The sequence below is a fragment of the Phoca vitulina genome, unplaced genomic scaffold, assembly GCF_004348235.1.
Source record: "Phoca vitulina isolate PV1807 unplaced genomic scaffold, GSC_HSeal_1.0 scaffold4, whole genome shotgun sequence".
Lineage (NCBI taxonomy): Eukaryota > Metazoa > Chordata > Mammalia > Carnivora > Phocidae > Phoca > Phoca vitulina.
Window position 1 is genome coordinate 13784460 of NW_022589707.1, and position 21384 is coordinate 13805843.

The window sequence follows — 21384 nt, forward strand, 5'->3', positions numbered from 1 at the left end:
GTGAGAAAGCTGAGGCCAGGGAGGGGACGTGATTGACCCGAGGCTCCCCCCACTTGTTGGTGCCAGCCAGGCGGTCCCTCTGCAGGAAATGGGGCCAAGCCAGGGAGGCTCTGAGCAGAGATGGGAGTAGATTTGGGTCCTAGAGGTCATGGATTCCTTGAGAATTGAATGGAAGTTGAAGGAAAAAAACTTTACCTACATGCAAAAACCAGACAGTGTCGTGAGTTCATGGCCCCCTGTTTAGGAAACCACGATATAAGGGATTTCACCAGATAGTTGGTGCCCAATAAGTATATGTGGGGAAGATAAGGGATGCACTGGGGAGGGAGGTGGGAGTGTGCATGATAAGAACATCGCTGTCTTTTGTACCGGCAGGACCTCATCTTTTGAACATTTTATCCCACTTACTGTCTAGCATGGTATCTGGCTTATGCATATATTCATATTACACTTTGTTCCAAAAGGGATTTGGGATGACTCATAAAGATAACTACCAGAGAAAAGTGAAAAATACAAATGAGGAAACCAGGGCAAAATAATAATCATAAGGAATAATCGCCATTAGTTGACGGCGCACTAATCTCCGGGTCTGGTTTTAAGGACTCCGGGTGTATGTGTTGATTTAATAGCTCACAAGCGGGCTGCAGACGGCGCGCTCATTTTAGAGGCAACAAAGCTAAGGGCACTGGGGCCACCTGCTGGGACGGGGCGGGGCCAGGATTGGAGTCCCTCAGTTAGACTTCAGGGTCTGTGCTCCCCACGCCAAGACCTTGCACGTCGCTGTCGTGCCTTATGGCTCTGGACACTTATTAGGAGGGATCAAAAATCTCCAGCCAAAGCAACCACAGAGAATACGACTAATTCCAAGATGTATAGCATCCCTAACATTGCAACAGACCCATCGCTCAGCGGTCGCACAATTTTGCAGGTACTGACCCCTGTGGGAATGTCTGCATAGCCAGTCCAAGGGGATGTGGAGGCCCCTCTACAGGCAGCAGAGCAAGGCCCCAGGGGCTTCGGGGCCCACATGCGTTTCTCCATAATTGTTGAATACGGTGTGTGCCCGTGTGTGTATGTATGTGCACGCGTGCGTGCTTCCATAATGAGGTCACGGGCACTTCTGTCCGGAGGAGGGTCCCCTGGGCTCCTCAGTGGATAGATACCCAGAGGCACTTCCAGAGGCCGTAGATGGTGGGCTCTGTGTCCTCACTGAGAACACACCTCTCCCTCTGTCTATACATCTGCTTGTGTGTGTTCACGTCTAGGGTATACGCATGTGTCCTATATGCAGATGAAAACCCCGTCTGTATCATGATATCCTATCCATTCTCTTGGTCTCACTCTTCTTGCCCGTGCCCTCTCTCATTCTCATTTGTTTTTCTCTTCCATTTATCTTTTTTCCAGCCTCATTTTCACTTGCTTCAAAATCCCAGGGTGTTTAGTCCACTGAAGGCTATGCATTTTCCACATGCACCTGCATCTCCAGAGATTCTCAGACTCTCAGGCCAGTCTTGGCACTAGTTTAACACACACCCAAGGACAGTACACTCCCAAGGACTGGCCAGGGCAGTGGCAGGAGAGTTATAGGGCTCATTCTTCCACAGGATCTCATGGGCGGTTGTGCAGGTTGAACACTGCAGTGCTCCAGATGGCATCATTCATATGTGACACCTCTTGGAGTTGTTCAGTGCACAGCCTGCCTCACTGTCTACAGCAGCCCTGTTCCCCGAGGACCAGAATACAAATGATTCCTTCTCATTGCCCTTCTGAACTATACCAAGCCCCTTGCTGAAAGCTGGTGGAGTCTCTACCCGGCTGTACTTCTCCAGGCCTCCCTCTAAGGTCAGTTTCCTGTGAGAAGCAAGACGGGCTGCTTCCCAACTCCTAGCCTTATTCTTCAGTGAGGCACACAGCCGGGAACCCAGCTCAGCAAGCCAGACTCAACAAGCAGAAACCCCCAGCACCCTCACCCCTGCCCTCGGAGCCCTGCGTGGAGCCAGCTCCCTGCTCCACTGTGCGGCTCTGGTCCTGCCTGCCTAGCTCCCTGACATGAAGCACCCCCAAACAGAGGCTTCTGGGGCAGCACACTCCACTCCCTGCCAGAAAACTGCAAGAGCTCTGGTTCAGCACCGTCTTAGAGACTGATTTCTGAACTTCACGGTGACACCAGCTACCCCATGGGCTGAACACACAGGAGGGCACCCCCAGAGCCGCACCACCAGGAGTCCCTGACTCCCCTCGTCCATCTGTCTGGCACAGGTGTCAGATGAACCCAGCCCCGGGAAGGCCACAGAGGAAGGCCTCTGAGAATCAGGGCTGCTGGGTTGTAATCACGTGAGCAGCCTGGATGACGGACTTGCGAGTCGTTCAGTGCACAACCACGGACTGTGGGTAGATACCCCGCCCCTGCCCCAGACCCTTCCTTTGGCCCCCGTTACGTATTACATCACGTCCTACAGTGACCTTATTCCTCATCTGGCATGTTAACGTTTCCCCTCACACCCGAGGCTTCTCTCTTCTTCCTTGCCTTCATCACGAGGGGAGACTTAGTTCCCCGCTCATGACGGAGTCAGAAGCCGCCTTCGCACACTTCCCTGAGTTGGAGCTCACAGGATGGCCAGACTCTGAGTCAAACAGGTCACACAGCTTTTCTTGTTTCGAATTGTGGTAAAATATGCATCACAGAAAATGGACGATTTCAACGATTTTTTACATGTGCAGCTCAGAATCAGTAAGTACATTCACACTGTGGGGTGACCATCACCTCCATCCATCTCCGGAAGGTTTTCATCTTCCCCCAGTGAAACCCTGTCCCCGTTAAACACTAACCCCCCATCCCCTCCTCCAGAAACCACCGTTTCACTTTCTGTCTCTATGAATTTGACGACTCAGGGACCCACATGTCAGTGGAATCATATAATATTTATCCTTTTGTGACTGATTTACTTCACTTAACAAAGTGTTTTCAAGGTTCACCCATATTGTAGCATGTGACAGAATTTCTTTTCTTTTTAAGCCTGAGTGATAGTCCGTTGTATGGATGCACCACGTTTTGTTTATCTCTTCATCTGTCAGCGGACGCTGGGCTGCTCTGGGCTATTGTGGACGCAGCTGCTAAGAACATGGGTGTACGTGTATCTGTTTGAGCTCCTGCTCCCAGTCTTGTGGGTATATACCCAGAGCATACGACTTTTCCTTTCCATGAAACTCGCTAATTAATTAATAGAAATCCACTTTTACTATCGCACATTAGCCCGGGGCTACATGAGATCCAGCATCCCATGCAAGATACAGGGATCTTGCCTCGACTGTTCTTTTCTGATTTGTTTCCAACCCTGTCTTACCACTGGAATAGTTTCTCCCCATTGGCTTTCTGAGTATGGAAATATTCCCGGGAAAGGCACTGACTAATCTAAAGCAATGTTTCCCGACATTTTCAGCCATGGGGCTAGCTGCCCACTGGTTGGGTATGAACAGTATATGTGTGAGAAGAAGGAGGTGTTCTCTGGCTTTAGTCTGCCCTGGACATAGGCCACCAGTCCCCCCTCTTTTGTGACCATCTGGTGAAGGCCGGGCATGTGGGAAAGGGGCTATCTAGGCACTGGGCACACACCGATCCTTTATTTTTTTTTTTTAAGATTTTATTTATTTACTTGAGAGAAAGTGTGAGCGAGAGAGAGAACACAAGCCAGGGGCACCGATCCTTTAAAAACAGGGAGCGAACAGTAACCACACACCCCATTCTCAACCTATCCATGTCTCCTAAACTCTAACCTGTTGGGTTACAATTAAAATTTACTATCCAGTTTTATACTCACAGGCTTCAACTAAATTGTCGAACCAACTGGTGAATAAAGACAGTCTTGTTTCAGAGTGGCATTTGCTTAGGGAGGCGGGGGGTAGCCAGTTACAAAGGGGCATTGTTCCGGATACTCTTTACCAAGATACTCCACTTCCATCTCCCCCTTCATAAAATGGGGAGAAAAGTCCTACCTCCAGCACCCCCAGACACTGGGCCAGTGTAGCCATTGTCTTGGAAACTCCTGGGCACAAGGGGTCGGTGAAAAGCTGCCAGCAGAGTAGAGGCAGGTAATAAAACTGCTGTTAAGGGCACACCGTGTGTCCCGAGCACTTTACATACATTATCTTATTTAATACTCGTAAAACATTATGACGGGAGCACTCATACTCTCATTTTACAGACAAGGTAGTCGAGCCCAGACGTGACAGAGCTTTCCTCCATGTAGGAGGCAGTTAGTCTCTCTGATTGCGAACCCTGGGCTGCTGGCCCACATGCCGTGGCCCCGTAGCTGGCTTTGCTGCACCTTCCTTCCCAGGGCCCCAGGCCTTGGTGCCCGGAAGGCGTGTGCAGCCAAGCCACGAAGTTCAGAGCACGTCCTCTTACCAGACGTGCCACCTGGCCAGCCCTCTGTCCTCCTCTCCTCTCCAGGGGCCCCAGTGCCAAACCCGGCCATGGCTCCTCTGCCCTGGATGGCCAGCCTGAGCTGCCAGGCTCTCAGTCACCTCCCAGGCCCTGGGGTAGGACTAGATGTGGCAAAGGATGGGGAGGTTGGATAGGGACTCGGGAGCCAAACATGGGTTTGGAAATCCAGCACCTTCCTGTACCAGCTGGCTGGCCTTGGCTCCTACAGTAGCTTCTGTGAGGGGCAGTTCAGAGGGCACACTCACTCTTGCAAGGTCCTCAGCAGGCTTCGATGGAGTGACGAGTACAGTGTGCAGCACCGCGCACTGCTCATGGCGGGTGCCGAAGAAGTAGTGATATCTATCATCAGTAGGACAAGTTGTGGAGACGTTGCTGTGGGGGGATTGAAGGACAGAGGAGGTAAACTGTGCACACGTGTGTCAGGGGTGGTCCCAGAGCTGGGAGGGAGGTCAGCGGGACACACAGACAGCTGGGTAGTCTGAGGCCGGGCTGAGAGCAAGGTGAGGCTGCCTCCTACCCTTGTCCTTCCCTTGCCGGCCCCTATGGAGTGGGGAATGGGGTGGGTGGTAGGCAGGATGAAGCTGAGATTGGGCCCACCACAGGGAAGGAGGAGTTTGCCAGGGGTGGCCGTGCAGAGAGCCGGAACATGCTGCAGCCAGGCCCTGGCTCCGGTGGGTTCCCATCTGTCTCCAGGGTGCTGCCTTCCGACAGGGCCTTCCGGAGGGGCCTGCTGCTGACCTTCTGAGGGCAGGCCCAGGTCTGACTGGTCTGTCTCCCGCCTGGGCCTTGCCCTGAGCCTGGAATACAGGGGAGCTCAATGCATGAGCGGAACGAACGTTCCAGCTCTGCATCTGCCCCCTCCTTGGACCTGGGGCAAACAGGGATTCTCTGGCCACCCATCCCCCCCAGTTTCAAGCTTCTGGAGTCAAGTGGGATGAAACTGCTGCCATTCAGTAAACACGACTGTGTGTCCGGCTTTTGACACACCGTCTTCCCGCAGAGGTCACACCAGCCCCGAGATGGCAGGCCGTGGCGCCGACCGCCCGGGTGCACGGCCTGGCCCTGACACGTCTCTGTCTTGGGATCTTGGGAAAGCCCCCCACTGTCATGAGGCCCTGGGATAATAATGGGACCTACCTCGTAGGGGGTCGTGTGGCATAAATAGTCCATAGTTCTAACGCATGTAGACAGCGCTCAGCAGAGGACGATCGACATACGCACCAGCTGTTGAAGGAATGGCGGAGTCTTCTCAGGGCCCCCGAACCAGTATATGACTGTGACAGTTAACCCAAGCTCCGCTGGCTCCAACTGCATTCTGCACTGCCGCATACATGCTGCTCCTTCCCGAAGACCCCCGCGGGGGAGACACAGCCCCCGCCATGGCACCTCCTTTGGAGGCCCCTGCCCCCCCAGCACCCCACTCCACGGAGGGTGCCCTGCTCTGTTCTCAGACGGCTCCACCTTGATGCCAGAGGCCATGTTTATTTGTTAAGCAACCTTTTTGTTTCATGGAAGAATACATACAGAGCAAGCAACGCACACGTTGGCAGAACACAGCTCAGAGCATTTTCCCCGAGTGAACACAGCCATCAGCCAGCACACACATCAGGAAGCTGAATGCTACCAGCCCTCCACAAAAGTCCCCGAGTGTCCCCTTCCAGTCCCAGCCACCCCCCGGAATCACCATTTTCCTGCCATCGTTGATGGTTTTTTAAAATCTTTATTTAAAGGGTATTACACGAATGGCCCTCTTCCTTCTGATTTTTTTCATTCAATGTCTGCAAGATGCATCCCAGCTACTGTGAGTGGCAGAAAGCCCTTCACTCCCGTGGCCGTGTGGCTTCCTGCTGGGTGAATATGCCGCAGTTCCTGGAGCCATCTGCTGTGGCCGGGCATCTGGCTGTTTCCAGTCTGGGGCCGTGACGGGCAGAGCTGCTGTGTCCCCGCGCATCTCAGCGATGCGTCCTCCGTGCCTAGCTCGGCCGCTGGCTAGTGTGTGCTGAGCGGACGGTGCCCCCATGCAGGTGCCTCCCGATGAACAGAAGATGCGGGCAGGAAGATAAAACCTTCTTCCTCCCCTTTCCCTGGTCTCAGAGGAGTCTCTGGGAAAACATCAGACACCAGAGTCAATCAGGGAGCACCTGAGAGACTGGTGGGCTTAATCTTCCCCTTTCCTTGGGTGAGTCACTTTGGGCCCCCAGAGAAGTTAATGGACTTGCCTGAGGTCACACAGGTTGGGGGTGACAGAGCCTGCGTGGACCCCATGAGTCCTGACTCTGAGGCCACACTGGTCTGTTAATGGGATCCACGTGGCCAGAGAAGAGTCAGCATCAGGTCAGCTGGAGGCTCAGGTGTGGTGATCCCTCACCCCTGGGGTCACCGGCCCCAGCCCCCAGCCTCCTGGACACCCCCCGGGGGCTGCCTGTGATGCTCATCTGCCGCGGTGCGGGGCCCCTCACCAGCTCTGCGTCACCATCAGGGAAGAGCTCAGGCTCCCACGTGGATGGGGATCCCCGGTACTGTTCTCTCTGTGCCTCCCCTGATTCAGCTCCAAACCAGAGGCAGGGAGCTGCCACGGGGGTTAAGTAAACAGCACAGTGCCCAGCACCCGATGAGGGCTTGGTGCTGTTGGCCAGGTGGGGTGAGTGGCGGTGGGGGCTGGGGCGGCGCGCACGGCCCACCCCGTGGGGCAGACCCCGGGCCCGGCTGGCAGTCAGGACTCCCCCCCTCACCCCCCGCCCCGGGGGCTCCTCCACAGGTTCCGGGCTACCGGCAGGAGCGCGTGGAGAAGGGCCTGAAGCTCTTTGCCCAGCTCATCAACAACAAGGTGTTCCTGCTGTCCTTCATCCGCACCCTGGAGTCTCAACGCAGCTTCTCCATGCGCGACCGCGGCAACGTGGCCTCGCTCATCATGACCGTGCTGCAGAGCAAGCTGGAATACGCCACCGACGTGCTGAAGCAGCTGCTGGCCGACCTCATTGACAAGAACCTGGAGAGCAAGAACCACCCCAAGCTGCTGCTCAGGAGGTGAGGGCCGGGCCCGGGGGGCGGGGAGCGCAGAGCGCAGGTCAGAGAGAGAGCCCATTCGGCCTGGATCTTGTGCCTTCTGGGGAGACGGGGGCAGAGCTCCTGGAAGTTGCTGCCAAGTCCCCCAAGGTGAGGACTGACCTGCCTGGAGGCCAGGGCCCGCCCCATGCCCTCTTGGAAGAACCTGTCCGCCACGGCCCATCTGCTTACCCTGCTGTTTCTCTTTGGCCCCCTACATGCACTCTGCCTTCTCCTCTCTCTGTCCTTATGCTCCCTGATCATGACCCCTCCGACTGGAATTCTTCTCTCTTGGACTCTTGAGAGATCATTTTTCTAGCCCCTGCCCTTACCTAAACCAGAACATGAATTAGGAGAGATACCCCAGGGCCTCCTGCCTGGGGACCCGCCTCAGCATCTCAAGATGGGAAACTTGAGTTCCAGGCAGCTCTCCCTGCTGTCTGGGACCAGCAGGGAAGCATCACCCGGGAGCTTGCAGGTAATGCGGAATCTCCGGTCCCAGCCCACACCCACTGGGGCAGAATCTGCAGGCTCCCAAGACACCTCGGTGACCCAAAAGTCCTATTGAAGTGTGAGAAGCCCTGGGCCAGCCTGTGTGTCCTTGCCTGATGCACCTGCTGGAGGCTCCATGCAGGTCCAGGGCGCTCCGCCCCACCCCGTCGGATGCCTCACTGGGGAGACCCAAATGACCACATGTGACCACTGAGCCATATCCCGTGGCTTCGGCTCTATAGGACACAGAGACTCCCTGACTCCCTCCATGCTGCTCTTCACATCTGCCTCCTCCCGGAAGGCCATTTCTCATCCAGGCCGTTAGTGCAATGTCTTTAGCCTTCGTGCGGACAAAGCTGGAAAGCTCACACGTCCGGCCATCACTCCCCGGCACCGTCTGCCTCTGCCTCTCTTCTGCCTTCTGTCCTCGGTGTCTGGGTCCGAGGCGGGGCCTCCTGCTTGGGCCAGTGGCTAGATTTGGCTTTCAGAAGTGTTTACCTCCGGCTTTTCCCCGGTGCACTGCGCATCCGCCCGCACAGCTGTGAAAGGCTGCTACATGCCGGAGCAATCATCCAGCTTTGGAAACAGCAAGGTAGATCATTTTGATTTTTGTTTTACTTCCACCGCGCAGCCACCCACCGGCATAATTCTAGGGTTGCTGCTGCCTGCCAGAGCTCCCACCAGCGATTTCCCGGTGTGGCCTCGCTCTGGATCTGTGCGTCTCCGCCTCTTGTTTGCCACCCGCTCGCTCCCAGATGCTCTCTCTCCTTCTGCCCTCCTCCATCTCCCTTTCTTCCTCTTGCCCCCGGCTGGCCCCTCACTTCGACAGTCTTCCTTCTCGTCTCCTCCTAGTTTGCTTTGGAGCTGGCAACTGCCCAGCTGCCGTGGGATTGTAGCTATTTGTGTCTCCCGCCAACTGCAACTTCCGGGTCTATCCAAACATACCTGGATGGGCCGGTTGCTCTCCGAGCTGGCCCCATGCTCAGCGCAAGTTTGAGGCCCATTTGTTTTCTCTACATGGATGCAACCCAAAGGGTCTTCTGGCCCTACCCCTGCTGCTGTGGCTTCCCTTCCAAGGTAAAAGGATAAGTGGACTTGGGTAGCAGCACAAAGGATGCAAGTTAGACTCAAGAAGGCACTTCCTATCATTGCAAATGACACACTAGCAGCGTTCTAGGAGGAGTTCCAAAGGACTTTGAAATAGGATAATTTGGGCATCGCTTAGGATGAGCTAGGTATGCAGCTTTAGTCCGTGTCAGCTCTGGGAGTCTTTCGCTTTAGGTGAGGGGATCAGTCTAATCTATCTGGCCTTTGTCGCCTGACCCACTTCTCCTGCCACTTTCCTTTCTATCCACTGCCCAATTAGTATCTCCCAAGGTTTTTCGGTCTTCTTTTTTCACCCACCCACAGGAACTAGAAAGTTCTCTAAAGCTGTCCCATCCAATGTGGTAACTGCGAGCGACATGTGCCCATTCAAATGCAAATAATGAAAGGTGAAGAAAATGTAAAATTCAGCTCCTCAGACACACTAGCCACATTTCGAGTACTCCGTGGGGACCTATGGCTGGTGGCTACCCCGCTGGACAGCGCAGAGGGTCTTCATCATCACTGCAGAGGGTGCCGAGGGACAGAACTGCTCCCGCACATTCCCACCGAACACCCACCCGGGAGCCTGACAGCAGCATGTCATCTCCCGGCTTCTGCAGGCACAGCTTGTCTCGTCACTCTGCGGTGTCTAGGAGTCCGTGGGATTCAAGTATTCTTTAGGATCTCAGGATTTGGCCCGAAAGCCGTAAGCAGCAAGATCAATGCAGGGTCATTCCCCCTGCGCTCTGACCGGCTTCTGTCTTTGTCTTGCTGTAACAGGACTGAGTCGGTGGCCGAGAAGATGCTGACCAACTGGTTCACCTTCCTGCTCTACAAGTTCCTCAAGGTACGATTGGATGTGGGCTATCTCTGGCGCTGCCTGTTACCCGCCCCCCAGCTTCCCTGCACACCCCAAAGCCCACATTCGCCAGGCCTGACTCTTAGAACCCCACCAAGAAATGCAGTCCCCCTCGTCACTGTCACTGTCACTGAGGGGGCAGACTCCTGACTGTCTCAGGAGACAGAGCCCACACCCGCCCCCACCACCCCATCAGTCCTGGCATGAGAGACAATCCCCTGTCCTACAGGCCACGGGGAGAAGAGCCCATGAGAGGACCCCGTGTGAACCCTAAAGCCAAAGTCCCTATGTAAGCTCAAAACAATTCACCCCTTAGTTCCCTGCTTTCCCTCTTCCTCCCCCCTCCCCCACCTCTCCCAGTCCCAGACTCCCCGAGGCTGATAGGGTCCCGGGCAGGTACCACGGCCCCGTGTGGCAGCAGATAAGCCGCCCATGTGCCTGGGCAGGGGAAGAGCTACCCGACTTCCAATTACGAGCTTGCTTTCTGAGGACTTTGCAGCCCCGGGACTGACCTCTGTCTCTGACGGGCTGCAGAGGAAGCGGCTGGAGTGGGGTGGGGAGAAGAAACAGAGAGGGGACAGGAGGTGGGGAGGTGAAGAGGAGAGGGCAGACAGGAGAAGACAGGTGGTCCAGAGGAAGGGGGAGTTGACAACAGAGGAGGAGCAGGAGCAGGAGAGAACTGGAGCAGAGGAATGGAAAGCAGCCCTTCGAGAAACAGGCTCCGGGAAGTTGGTCCAGAGTCCGCCCAGCACGGTTCTTCTCTGCGTCCAGGAGTGTGCTGGGGAGCCCCTGTTCTCGCTCTTCTGCGCCATCAAGCAGCAGATGGAGAAGGGGCCCATCGACGCCATCACAGGAGAGGCCCGCTACTCTCTGAGCGAGGACAAGCTCATCCGCCAGCAGATCGACTACAAAACCCTGGTAAAGCAGCCTCACGGCTTTGCCCCGTGCCCCTGGTAACGGGGCTGTGGTCCCGTGCAGCCCCTGCCCAGCAGAGGGGACGGTGAAAACGCTGAAAAGCCACCTGGCCTGGGTTGGCCTCTGCACAGGCCCAGCCGGTTGTCCTGCCCAGGCCTGTCACCCCAGACTCCCCTAGGACCCCCACACCAGGCACCTGGATTTGGGGACCGGTAGCTCAGGCACGTCTGAGCAACACTTCAGCAGAGTCTAGTGTGGTTCCAAGCCAGTGCGCTGAACGTGGGGTCATAAGCCCTCACCAGCAGCGGGCGGGCGGATTGCACTCAGTGAATTCCGCATCGGCTCTGCCAGGGTGGGGAGGGACACTTCCATGCAGAGCAGGTGGGGGCCCGAAGGAGAGGAAACCAGAAAGAGTTCCTTGTGTTTCAGAAGCCCACCTCTGCCCACGGGTCTAAGGTCAAATACCCCCATTACCTGAGAACGTGAGGCCGGATTGGCCTAGTGATTAACGCCTTTGTCCAGGGAACATGGGGATTCCCTCTGTCAAGGTTAGACCCCCTCTCTGATAGCAGCTCTCACCCTAGGAGGCAGCCGAGCTCCGCACGGAGGAGCATGAGGTCTGGATTGGAGCCCTGACTCGGCTTCTGAGCAGCTGGGTGATTTGGGGCAGGTCCCTCAAATCTCTCCGAGCTGGGGTGTCTTTATCTGAAAAAACGGAGGATAACACTAGAACTTATTTACACGGGGATAAATAATAGTGCATGCCTCCCAGAGTTGTCTGGAGGATGGACTGGGGCAAGGCGTGCGAGGCAGGGAGCACAGAGTAAGTGCCCAGTGCTGCTCACGGAGGCCCTGCCACCACTTTCCCGTGCCTGTCTGCCTGTCTGCTGGCTGTCACTGTCCTTCCAGGCCAGGGCGCTCACCCTCACTCTTGGCCCTTTTGGACGGATGTGTGATTTCCCACCAGGCCTCCGCTAGGAAAGGGGAGAGGATGTGAAAGAAGGAGGTAGAAAATAAGATAGCAGGTGTTTGGGGTGAAGCATGGATGGAGACAGAGATGGGGGTGTGTGTGGAGAGAAAACAGATGGGACTTAAATGCACTTATGGGGAGGGGCGCCTGGGCAGCTCAGTCAGTTAAGCATCGAACTCTTGATCGCGACTCAGGTCGGGACCTCAGGGTCGTGAGATGGAGCCCCATGTTGGGCTCTGCACTGGGCGTGGAGCCTGCTTAAGATTCTCTCTCTCTCTCTCTGCCCCTCCCCTCTCCCTCTCTAAAAAAATAAAATAAAATAAATGTGCTTATGGGGAGATGAGACCCACACAGGCAGGGCCGGGACAGGGCAGAGCGGGGCTGAGCCGGGCAGGAACAGTGAGCCCAGGGTAATCCCAGACCCCAAGGAGAGCAGGGAGACGGTCCCTCCTGGCTGGGAATGATGGGGCGTGAGGCACCTTTCCCCCTCCGTCTTCAGCGGGCTGGGGGGGGGTCCCAGTGGGCTCCCCTGAGGAGGCTTCAGAGGAGCAGCTGTGACTGGGGACCTTGCTTCCTTACAGTCACGTTCTGCTCCGGAGGAGACAGTTAGAGGCTCTGATTAAAATGAGAAAGGGTGGGGGTGGGGGTGGGGTGAGGAATCTTCCCAAAATAGAGACCGGAATAGATTTTTAATGAGCTAGAAGTACCACTGAAAGTCTCGTGCCTGGTCTCCCCCCACCCCTTCCTTTCCCATCCCATCCCCGTTCCTCAGGACCGAATCCAGCACAGTGAGCTGAGATGAGGCGCTGTCCCCAGATGGGCAGCAGCCTTGACTCCAGAGGCCAGGCTGCTTTCAGATGATGGGACTTAGGGTCCCTGTAAGGAACGTGGGGTGGGTCGGGAGAGCACAGCCATCAGGTGGAGAGCCTGGGGAAAGAGACATCTCGAGGGGAGGAGGAAGAAATTGCGATTGTTTTGCCCAGGGAAGAAAGGGCTGCAGGGAGATATAAGGCCACCTCAGGCCTGAGGAAAGGACCTCAACAGGCAGAAGGTGAGCAGCCCCTGGCTGGTGAGGAGGGAAAGAAAGAAAGGGAAAGCTAGAGGAGCCCTGGACAGTGTGGGCCCACTGATGCTATGGTTGTCCTGGGCCGGAGGGATACCCGAACGGAGAAGGGTGCTGAGAGGCTCAGGGCCGCATCACTTTATAGCTAGGAGCCCTTCAGTTGCGTGATTAATCGGCTTGACACTAGAACTGGAGCTCCCCTGTTCTGGGGCCTGCTGCTGGGAGCGCTTACTGGCATCACCCAGGAGCCTGCTAGTGGGTGCTCCCCGGGAGCCTGTGAGGTGCTGGGTGCTCGAAGCGAACAAAAACCCCTGAGTGATTCTATTCACATTAAAACTTGAGAAGCACTGAGCTAGCAGAAAAAAACAAAAAAGACAAAACAAACACCAGGCAGTTTGCTCAGAAACTAACCAAGGGGCACAGGAATGGGAGTGGGGAAGGGACGTTCTGGGTGGAGCTGTGGTTTGGCCAGTGGCCAGGAAACCCTGTCCCTCAGAATGGCTACCAGCTACCGCTTCTTCTCCGAATGCCCTGAAGCATCCTGTGGGGTTCTGCTAGGGCCACCATGAACCCCTGAGGCAAGTAGAAATGTCAGAAGGGCGGGCGCCTGGGTGGCTCAGTTGGTTAAGCGACTGCCTTCGGCTCAGGTCATGATCCTGGAGTCCCTGGATCGAGTCCCGCATCAGGCTCCCTGCTCGGCAGGGAGTCTGCTTCTCCCTCTGACCCTCCCCCCTCTCATGTGCTCTCTCTCATTCTCTCTCTCTCAAATAAATAAATAAAATCTTTTAAAAAAAAAATTTAAAAAAATTAAAAAAAAAAGAAATGTCAGAAGGGCGTACTCAGGGGGCAGCCTCTGCCTCAGGGTCCCTCAGGGGAGGACGCCCAGATAAGGCTGCGTTGCTGCTTGGGGGAGGCTGAGCCCAGGGCAGCACAAAGTGACAGGCTGTGCTTGGCCACGGAGGGGGCAGCAAGGGTCCCAGAAAGCTTTAGAAGGATCGGCTGAGAGAGGGCACTCAGAAGGGACCCACGGTCCAGAGTTCCTTCCATCACTGTTTTCAGTTTAGGACATTTTGAGGGTGAGAGTTTGGTTTTGTAGATTGAGGAGGTTTTTTCCTGCTTAATGGAAGAAGCATGTTCCCATGTGAGCTCGCAGCAGTCTGGCTGCTAATGAAAGGCAGGCGTCCAGGGGCCAGGGTTCTGATTGCCACCACGTGGAGCGGGGGTGGGGGGAGGAAACTGTCGTCTGAGTCTGCAGGCCTGCAATCGGAGGTGGGGGCGTGCAGCGAGAGATCAGGCAGGGATGAGGTGGTGGTGCAGTGAGAGACCAGGGAGGGAGGTGGTGGGGGTGCAGTGAGAGATCAGCCAGGGATGTGGGGGGGTGCAGCGAGAGACCAGGGAGGGATGGGGTGGGGATGCAGGGAAAGATCAGGCAGGGAGGTGGTGGGGGTGCAGCAAGAGATCAGGCAGGGAGGTGAGGGGGTTGCAGTGAGAGATCAGGGAGGGATGGGGTGGGGGTGCAGGGAAAGATCAGGCAGGGAGGTGGGGGGATGCAGCGAGAGATCAGAGGGATGGGGTGGGGTGCAGCAAGAGATCAGGGAGGGGGGGTACAGTGAGAGATCAGGGAGGGAGGTGGGGTGGTGCAGTGAGAGATCAGGGCGGAAGGCGCGTGGAGGGCTTAGGTGGCAGGAGCAGAGGGAGGGTGTGGGAGCCAGCGTGCCCTACTGTGGTCCCCCCAGCATCCCACACAGTCCCATCCATGTAGACAGAGCCCTCTCTGAGAACAGCAAGGGAAGAGAAGCCTTGGGAAATAGCCCAGAACTTTTTCAAGGAAAGAAATATCGCTTGGTGCTTTAAGCAGAGCCTTCATTTTTCTGACTAGTTCCAAAAAGAGACACCGAGGCCCTGAGCCAGGGTGGCCTCTTCTCCGAACACGAGGTTGCGGGTTCAGCGCCAGGAAGGCCTCTCCAGTGGCCTGAACCTGCATCTTTTTATTTTTGAAGAGCACATTAAGCTTCTTATAGATTCTCCAACCTCCAATCGGCCCCAAACCCTCACAAAAATCGAAGCTTATGAAATCTCTTGAGGCAGAAGCCAGATTCACATTTGTGTGTGTGTGTGTGTGTGCGTGCGTGCGTGCATGTGTGTGTGAGAGAGAGAGAGAGGGAGTGACAGGAAGGAGGTACCGACACACATGGAAGGTGGGGGTTCGGAGGTAGGCAGGGGTCTGGGTGTGCTGCTGAGAAAGTGCTGTGTGTGTGGCGTGCGTGTGAGAGAGAGCGTGCGTGCAGTGGTGTCCAGAATGCGCCTGGGACTCCGCAGTTCCTGCCACCCTCCCCCACACGCCTCTGTTCTCCCTTCCTCCAGGTCCTGAGCTGTGTCAACCCAGACAATGCCAACAGCCCTGAGGTCCCAGTGAAGATCCTCAACTGCGACACCATTACTCAGGTCAAGGAGAAGATTCTGGATGCCATCTTTAAGAATGTGCCCTGCTCCCACCGGCCCAAGGCTGCAGATATGGACCTGGGTGAGTAGGCTGCCCAGCCAGGGGCTGCCCTGGGACTGGTCAGAAGCACCTTCTATGGACCACTGGAGCCAGGGTGCAGGGAGCAGACATGCTCAGCTCCCAGGAGCCCAGGGAAGCCTGCCTCCATGGCTGTTAGTGAGCGCTAGGCAGAGAGGGGACTCCATCGGCTGGCCGCACCACCACCTCTGGGGGCTTTGGAGTAGCCAGGGGGTGTCCTCTCTGCGTGAAGGGGATTCAGGCTGAGTCTGTGTGGTCCAAGATCCCGCCACCACCATTGTTAGCCCCCGAGCTCTTCCCTTCCCCTCTGTTCTGTGCGTGTCATTTTTGCTGACAACCTAAGGCAGGAGGGATCTGGGTCAGTGATGGAGGATGGAGAGAAAGAAGAGAGAAAAATGAGAGAGGACAGCCTGCTGGGGAGCAGGATGACATTTTATTCGAATGTTCCATGAATAGATCGCATAGCCTATATAAACAAGGGCACGCCACTTAGGGCCAGCTGTACTTAGATCTGGTTAAGGTTGGCCTGAGTGTTTAATGAGACACTGTCCTGGGGAAATCCTAGTGGGGAGCTCCGATCTCCAAAGGGGCCAGGCTGAAGAGAGGCCGTGTGGCATCGTGGCTCAGCGTCACACCTGGGTTTGAGTCCTGACACTGTGAAGTCCCAGCTGTGTGACCTTGGTCCAGTTGCTTACCTTTTCTGTGCCTTAGTGTCTTTACCTCTATGACAGAGATAATAGTAGTGTGGACCTCATTGTAAGAAAGAAACAAGATGAGGAATGTAAAAGCCTCTCGATGCAGTGCCTGGCCCCTAGCACACACTCACTTAGCCTTGGCCACTGTCACTACTGCTCGGAGAAGAACGCTGGTAAGGAGACAGCATGTGTCTGTTTGTTGATCCGGGCGCGGAGAGAAAGCGTTGATGTGTATGTGCTTGTGTCTGGAGATTTGTGGCAACGGAGGGGTGGGAGGACCTCCAGGGGCCCCTAATCCATCCATCGGGCCTCTAAGCTGCCTTCAGCTAAGCCATCCAAGACAGATGAGCATCTACCCTATTTTCTAACATCCAAAGGGAATCTTCATCCCCTCCCGCTGCGCCGCCCACTTCCCCCCAGATTCTGATGCCTGAAGACTCAGGATCGGGAAGTTCTGCTAACCCACCTCAGCTCTTCCTGCTCCCTTTAACTGCCCCGCCTCTTGCTGGGCCCCTGGCGGCCCCTCACGCCCAGGGCTCTGACGCCCAGGGAGAGAGACTGGGCGAGCGCGTGCTCTCCTTCCCCTGGGAGGCGGCCCTGCGTGTGCTGCGTCTGGGACAGGGAGGAGACCTGTGTGAGAGTCAGGGGAGGGGTCGGGGGGAGAGTGCGCCCACCTGCGCATCCCAGAGCACCGGGCACTCGGGTCGTAGGGAACACTCGTGTCTGCATGCGGGTGATCTGCCGCCAGGAAGATCCCACAGACCGACATGGGGAAGCCTCCTGTTGCAGAACCAGTGCGAGGGGACAGGGCTACCAGGAAGGAAGACTCCTGCGTTCCCCACCCCCAAACAACTAAGGGGGTTGTTCCATAATGCGTTTCCCGGGGAAAGCTGAGCTCATGGGGGGTGGCCAGGTAGCTCCCCAGTCCCTCTGTCTGTGTGTGAGAGCCATGTCAGTGTGCACGCTCGGCTTCTCAGTGTCCTTCTCTGCACAGTGGGCAGGGGGATAAGCTGGCATAGCGGGGCCAAGAGGAAGAGCCGTTATAAAAACCTTCGTGGGGAAGGTGGGTTTGGAAAGATGGTGCTAGAACACAGGAAGAGCTCCTGTGTGCAGGTGCATATCGGACCATTGCTCCTCTTGCTCGGGAATGGGGTGACTCCCCAGGAGGGAGAGCGGCAGGTGGCCTCGTCAGCCTCCACCTGAAGCACGGAGATGGAGTTTTTGCACCAGAATGCCCTCTCTTCCTTACCAGAAAAGGGCAGATGGTGGTGAAGAACACTCCAGCCTGTGGTGGTCTCCACTCTTCCTGGATCTTAGATAGGGCGGGAGCCAACGTTCTTCCGTGTCCTCTCAACCCCAAGCTAAGGGGGCGCCCTCTGGAAGCGCGTTCAGGGACCACACCTGCTTGATTTCCTGGAGGGAGACTTCGTGGCCAGTATCTGCTGCTCAGGATCGCCCTCCCCGCCTGGGATCTGCACACCCTGAGCTTGGGAGGGGAAGGGGCTGCTTCTTAGCTTTAGAAAATTGCTCCCTTAAAAGGTCTAGGGGTGCAAGCCACCCAGCAGATGGTGACTGAAAAGATGGAAAGCACCCCACGGCCGTAGTGGTGAATCATTCGCAGCGGAAGGGGCAGCCTCGGAGCAGCGGGGGTACTCCCTGCCTTCCCCCAAGGGAAGGGGCCCGAGCGGGGCTGCACGCTCTCGAGCTCCAGGCTGCTCCGGCCAGGGAGAGGCCACCTGCCTCCCAGCAGGGGCTGTGTGTCCCGTGATGCACTGCTCACCACGGCTGCCCGCGTTTCAGCTCCCCAGAGACCACAGGGGCACCTGTCCCAGAGAAGGACCCAGGGACTACCCTGGAGGGATGAGGCCTCCGACAGCAGGGACAGATAAGGGGGGGAGCCAAAGACGCAGTCAGAGCCTCAGGGCCCCATCCTACTGGGGAAGGAGTGCTATGCTGAACTCCTCATAAAGGCCTCCCATGGTGGGTGCTCTTCTGAGGAATGTCCTTTTTTCTATTAGATCCAGAGCTTGGAGCTGCCCCAAAATCTCTGGCCTTCTTTCTACCAAAGCCAGATTGCATAACAAGGAAATGGGGCCTCCTCCGAGACCCAAATGCTTTTTCCACATGATTCAACTCAGCCTCGTGGCCCCCAGGGGGAGAAAGAAGCAAGGCAAGTTTTTCCCATCATGTAGGTGATAGTGCTTTAAAAGCCTAAAAGCAGTTTACAAATGTAAGGTGTGATTATTATCAAAAATTAATCTATGCCAAAGGGACAGAACATGAAGCACATAGGCCTGGAAAGGACTCAGCCACATGCCTTGGACAGGGGCAAGAGAGCCAGGCATCCTCCTTCCGTTCCCCCTTCCCCTAGCTGAGAGCATTGGGCAAAGGTTGCCTTCCCCCTCCTGATGTTAGCTCCTGGCAAAGCAAGGACACTTATCCCAGAACAGCTCAGAAGGGAGCAAACACATTTTAAGCCACCCCTGTAATTGTCCTAAGTAAATCCAGCCCCAAACACCTCCTCCTGCCTTTCATCATCACTGTGGCCCCCGGCCCAGCCTGGCCCCTCATTCCAGACACTTCTATTCATTGCTCCTTGGACTGAAGTTCTCTCCCCTCCCTACCCCCACCTCCATCCACCCTTTCACCAGACTTTCCCAGGTGTTAAGCAACCAAGATGGGGAATGTATTAGGGTTCTCCAGAGAAACAGAACCAATAGAATGTGCAGAGAGAGATTTATTTTAAGGAATTGCTCACGTGATTATGGAGTCTTAGTCCATTTGGGCTGCTGAAGCATGATACCATAGATTGCACAGAAATTTCTCACAGTTCTGGAGGCTGGGAAGTCCAAGATCAAGGTGCTGGGAGACTTAGTGCAGATTGCTTCCTGGTTCACAGTGCTGCCTTCTTCCTGTGTCCTCACCTGGCAGAAGGAACAAGGGAGTCTCGGGGGTCCCTCTTATAGCCACTAATTCTGTTCAGGGGGGCTCCACCCTCATGATCTTTGATCTCACAAAGACACCACCTCCAAATCCCTTCACGTTGGGGGTTAGGATTTCAACATAGGAGTTCTGGTGGGACACAACCATTCAGTCTCTGGCAAAGGGTCCAGCCAAGTTCAAAACCTGCAAGGTAGGCTGGCAGGCTGGAGACCGAAGGAGGAGCCCGTGTTGCAGGCCAAGTCCGAAGGCTTTCTGCAGGCAGAATTCCCTCTTGCTCAGGGGAGGTCAGTCTTTTCTCCTCTTCAGGCCTTCAGCTCACCGGATGAGGCCCACCTACATTATGGAGGGCAATTCACTTTACTCAAAGTCTAGCGATTGAAGTGTTAATCTCATCTAAGAACAACCTCACAGAAACATCCGGAAAAATGTCTGAGCACATAACTGGATGCCTAGGCCCAGCCAAGCTGACACATCAAATTAACCAGCACAGGAGCCAAAGTGAAGGACACAAGGCCTGCTTTCATTTCAGTCTGTTGGAATCTAGGGAAGGAAAGGCACCCCAGGGCAGGCACTGGGGGCCGCGCCGGGTCAGGGACAACCTCGGGAGTGCTCAAAGCACAGTGGTGACAGGACCCCACTCTTTTATACAGGAGGCTGTCCTCAACCCGTTTATGTCCCTTTCCACCTGCAGGTATTGGGTCTAGGTACCCCCCTGCAGCACTAAACTCTTCAACCGATGTATCGTAAGAGCCTGCCTCGGGGCAAGCTCTGTGCCAGGCATGGGGGTACCAGTGTGAGCAGGACGAGTTCCTCATTTCTCTGCACGGCACCCCTCCCTCTGAGCCAGGGGACTCTGTGTCAGCAAAGAGGACATCACTGATGCTGGTCTGTTCCACTGCGCAGGAGAATCTGCCGCTCAGAGAGGCACAGTGTGTGGGCCCTGGTCACACAGCAGGAAGGTGGAGAGAACACCCACGTCCTCCCCGTACAGTCTCCCCATGAGCCTTGGCCTCCCGAGATTCCTCTGGTTTAAGGCAAAATGCTCTCTCAATAGCCCTGGAACTCGGCCACCCCCTCTGTCTGGCCGTTCAGGGTTCAAGTCATGCTGAAAGGATATATATATTTTTTTTTTTCAAATAAGTAATTCCTGCATGCAATAAAAAGATACACTATCTTCCGAAGGAAATATAAAAAGTTCACAGCAGCTGTCTCCCCAGTTTGCATTTTCCGCTGCACCTGATGGGAAGGACAGATAAAGATAATGGGATTTTTTTTCTCTCTCTTTCTTCTTTCACCTTCCTCTCTCCCCGGAAGGTGGAAGTGTAACAAATTGGATTGTGAGTGTGTCTGTCCTTTGTGCTTGGAGCCTGGAGCAGGGCACAGGGCTGCCGGGCAGGAGCTGTGAGAGAGAGAGGTCAGAGCTAACAGCTGCCTCTTGGTGCCGTGTGTGGGAATCCCAGGGCTGCCTCTCCCCCTCCCCGGTGCCCACCACCTGCCTCCTTCACTCTTCTTTGACACAGCTGGAGGGACCCCAGAGCCTCTGTGTCCCATACTCGAGAATATCCATTAAGCTCCAGCTCCTCTCTCCTTTATGGAGTAGCAGAGCCCAGCCTTCTTTTGCCCGCCAGTTTCCCCAAGAGCAACAACCAGCCAGAGCCGCGCGCCTTCCAGTTTACTGAGACTTGGCCCCTCGAGTGCAGACGGCACAGTCCCACCTGGGAATTTCTTCTCTGGAGCACCACATTTCAAAGTTCAGTTATTTTCTCTTTGAGAACTTGCTCTCACAATAACTAAAATACTTTTTTTTTTTCTTTTGTAAGGAAACATATTTAGACGGTATGCCCCCCCCCCCCCCGCTCCCAGATCAATTTTCCAGCCTCGTTGGCGGCGATGCTCTGATCCTGTCACGGCCCTTCCCCGTTCCGCTCTGATGCATGTTCCCACCTGTCGACAGGGGTCCAGCAGTCCTCATGTCTCCTCCTCCAGCCCTCTGCTCAGGATCCTGTCCTTGTGGGGTAGAGCAGGCCCTGGGCAGGGTTGGCGTGTGCCCCTGGTGAGAGCCTGCCCGCAGTGCCCCGGTGGGGGGGCAAGGTGGCCTGGGGCGGAAGTACAGGCATCCGCTGGGACGGTCCCTCGTGGATCAGGAGGGTTGGCTCAGCAGGACCACGCAGTCTGGTGAGCATATCCCTCCTCCCTTGCCTGTCCAGGTCAGCCCTTCCCAAAGCTTCTGTGATGGGTCTGACGAGATGTGCTGATAGAAAGAATGGAAGGGGGGGGGGGTTTGCAAACCTTGAGTCCCCACCTTAAGGTAAAATGAAGTGCACGCGTGAATATGTGTGTGCATACATCTA

The 21384-nt window shown here is 55.7% G+C and overlaps 1 protein-coding gene across 1 annotated transcript in view; it reads left to right on the forward strand.

Moving 5' to 3' along the window:
* PLXNA4 (plexin A4) overlaps positions 1-21384 on the forward strand; it is a 418730-nt gene that overhangs the window by 369867 nt on the left and 27479 nt on the right. The window contains exons 22-25 of the mRNA XM_032401552.1: positions 7203-7471; positions 9848-9914; positions 10698-10844; positions 15239-15398. Coding sequence (XP_032257443.1) covers positions 7203-7471; positions 9848-9914; positions 10698-10844; positions 15239-15398 — 643 coding nt within the window. The remainder of the gene's footprint in view (positions 1-7202; positions 7472-9847; positions 9915-10697; positions 10845-15238; positions 15399-21384) is intronic.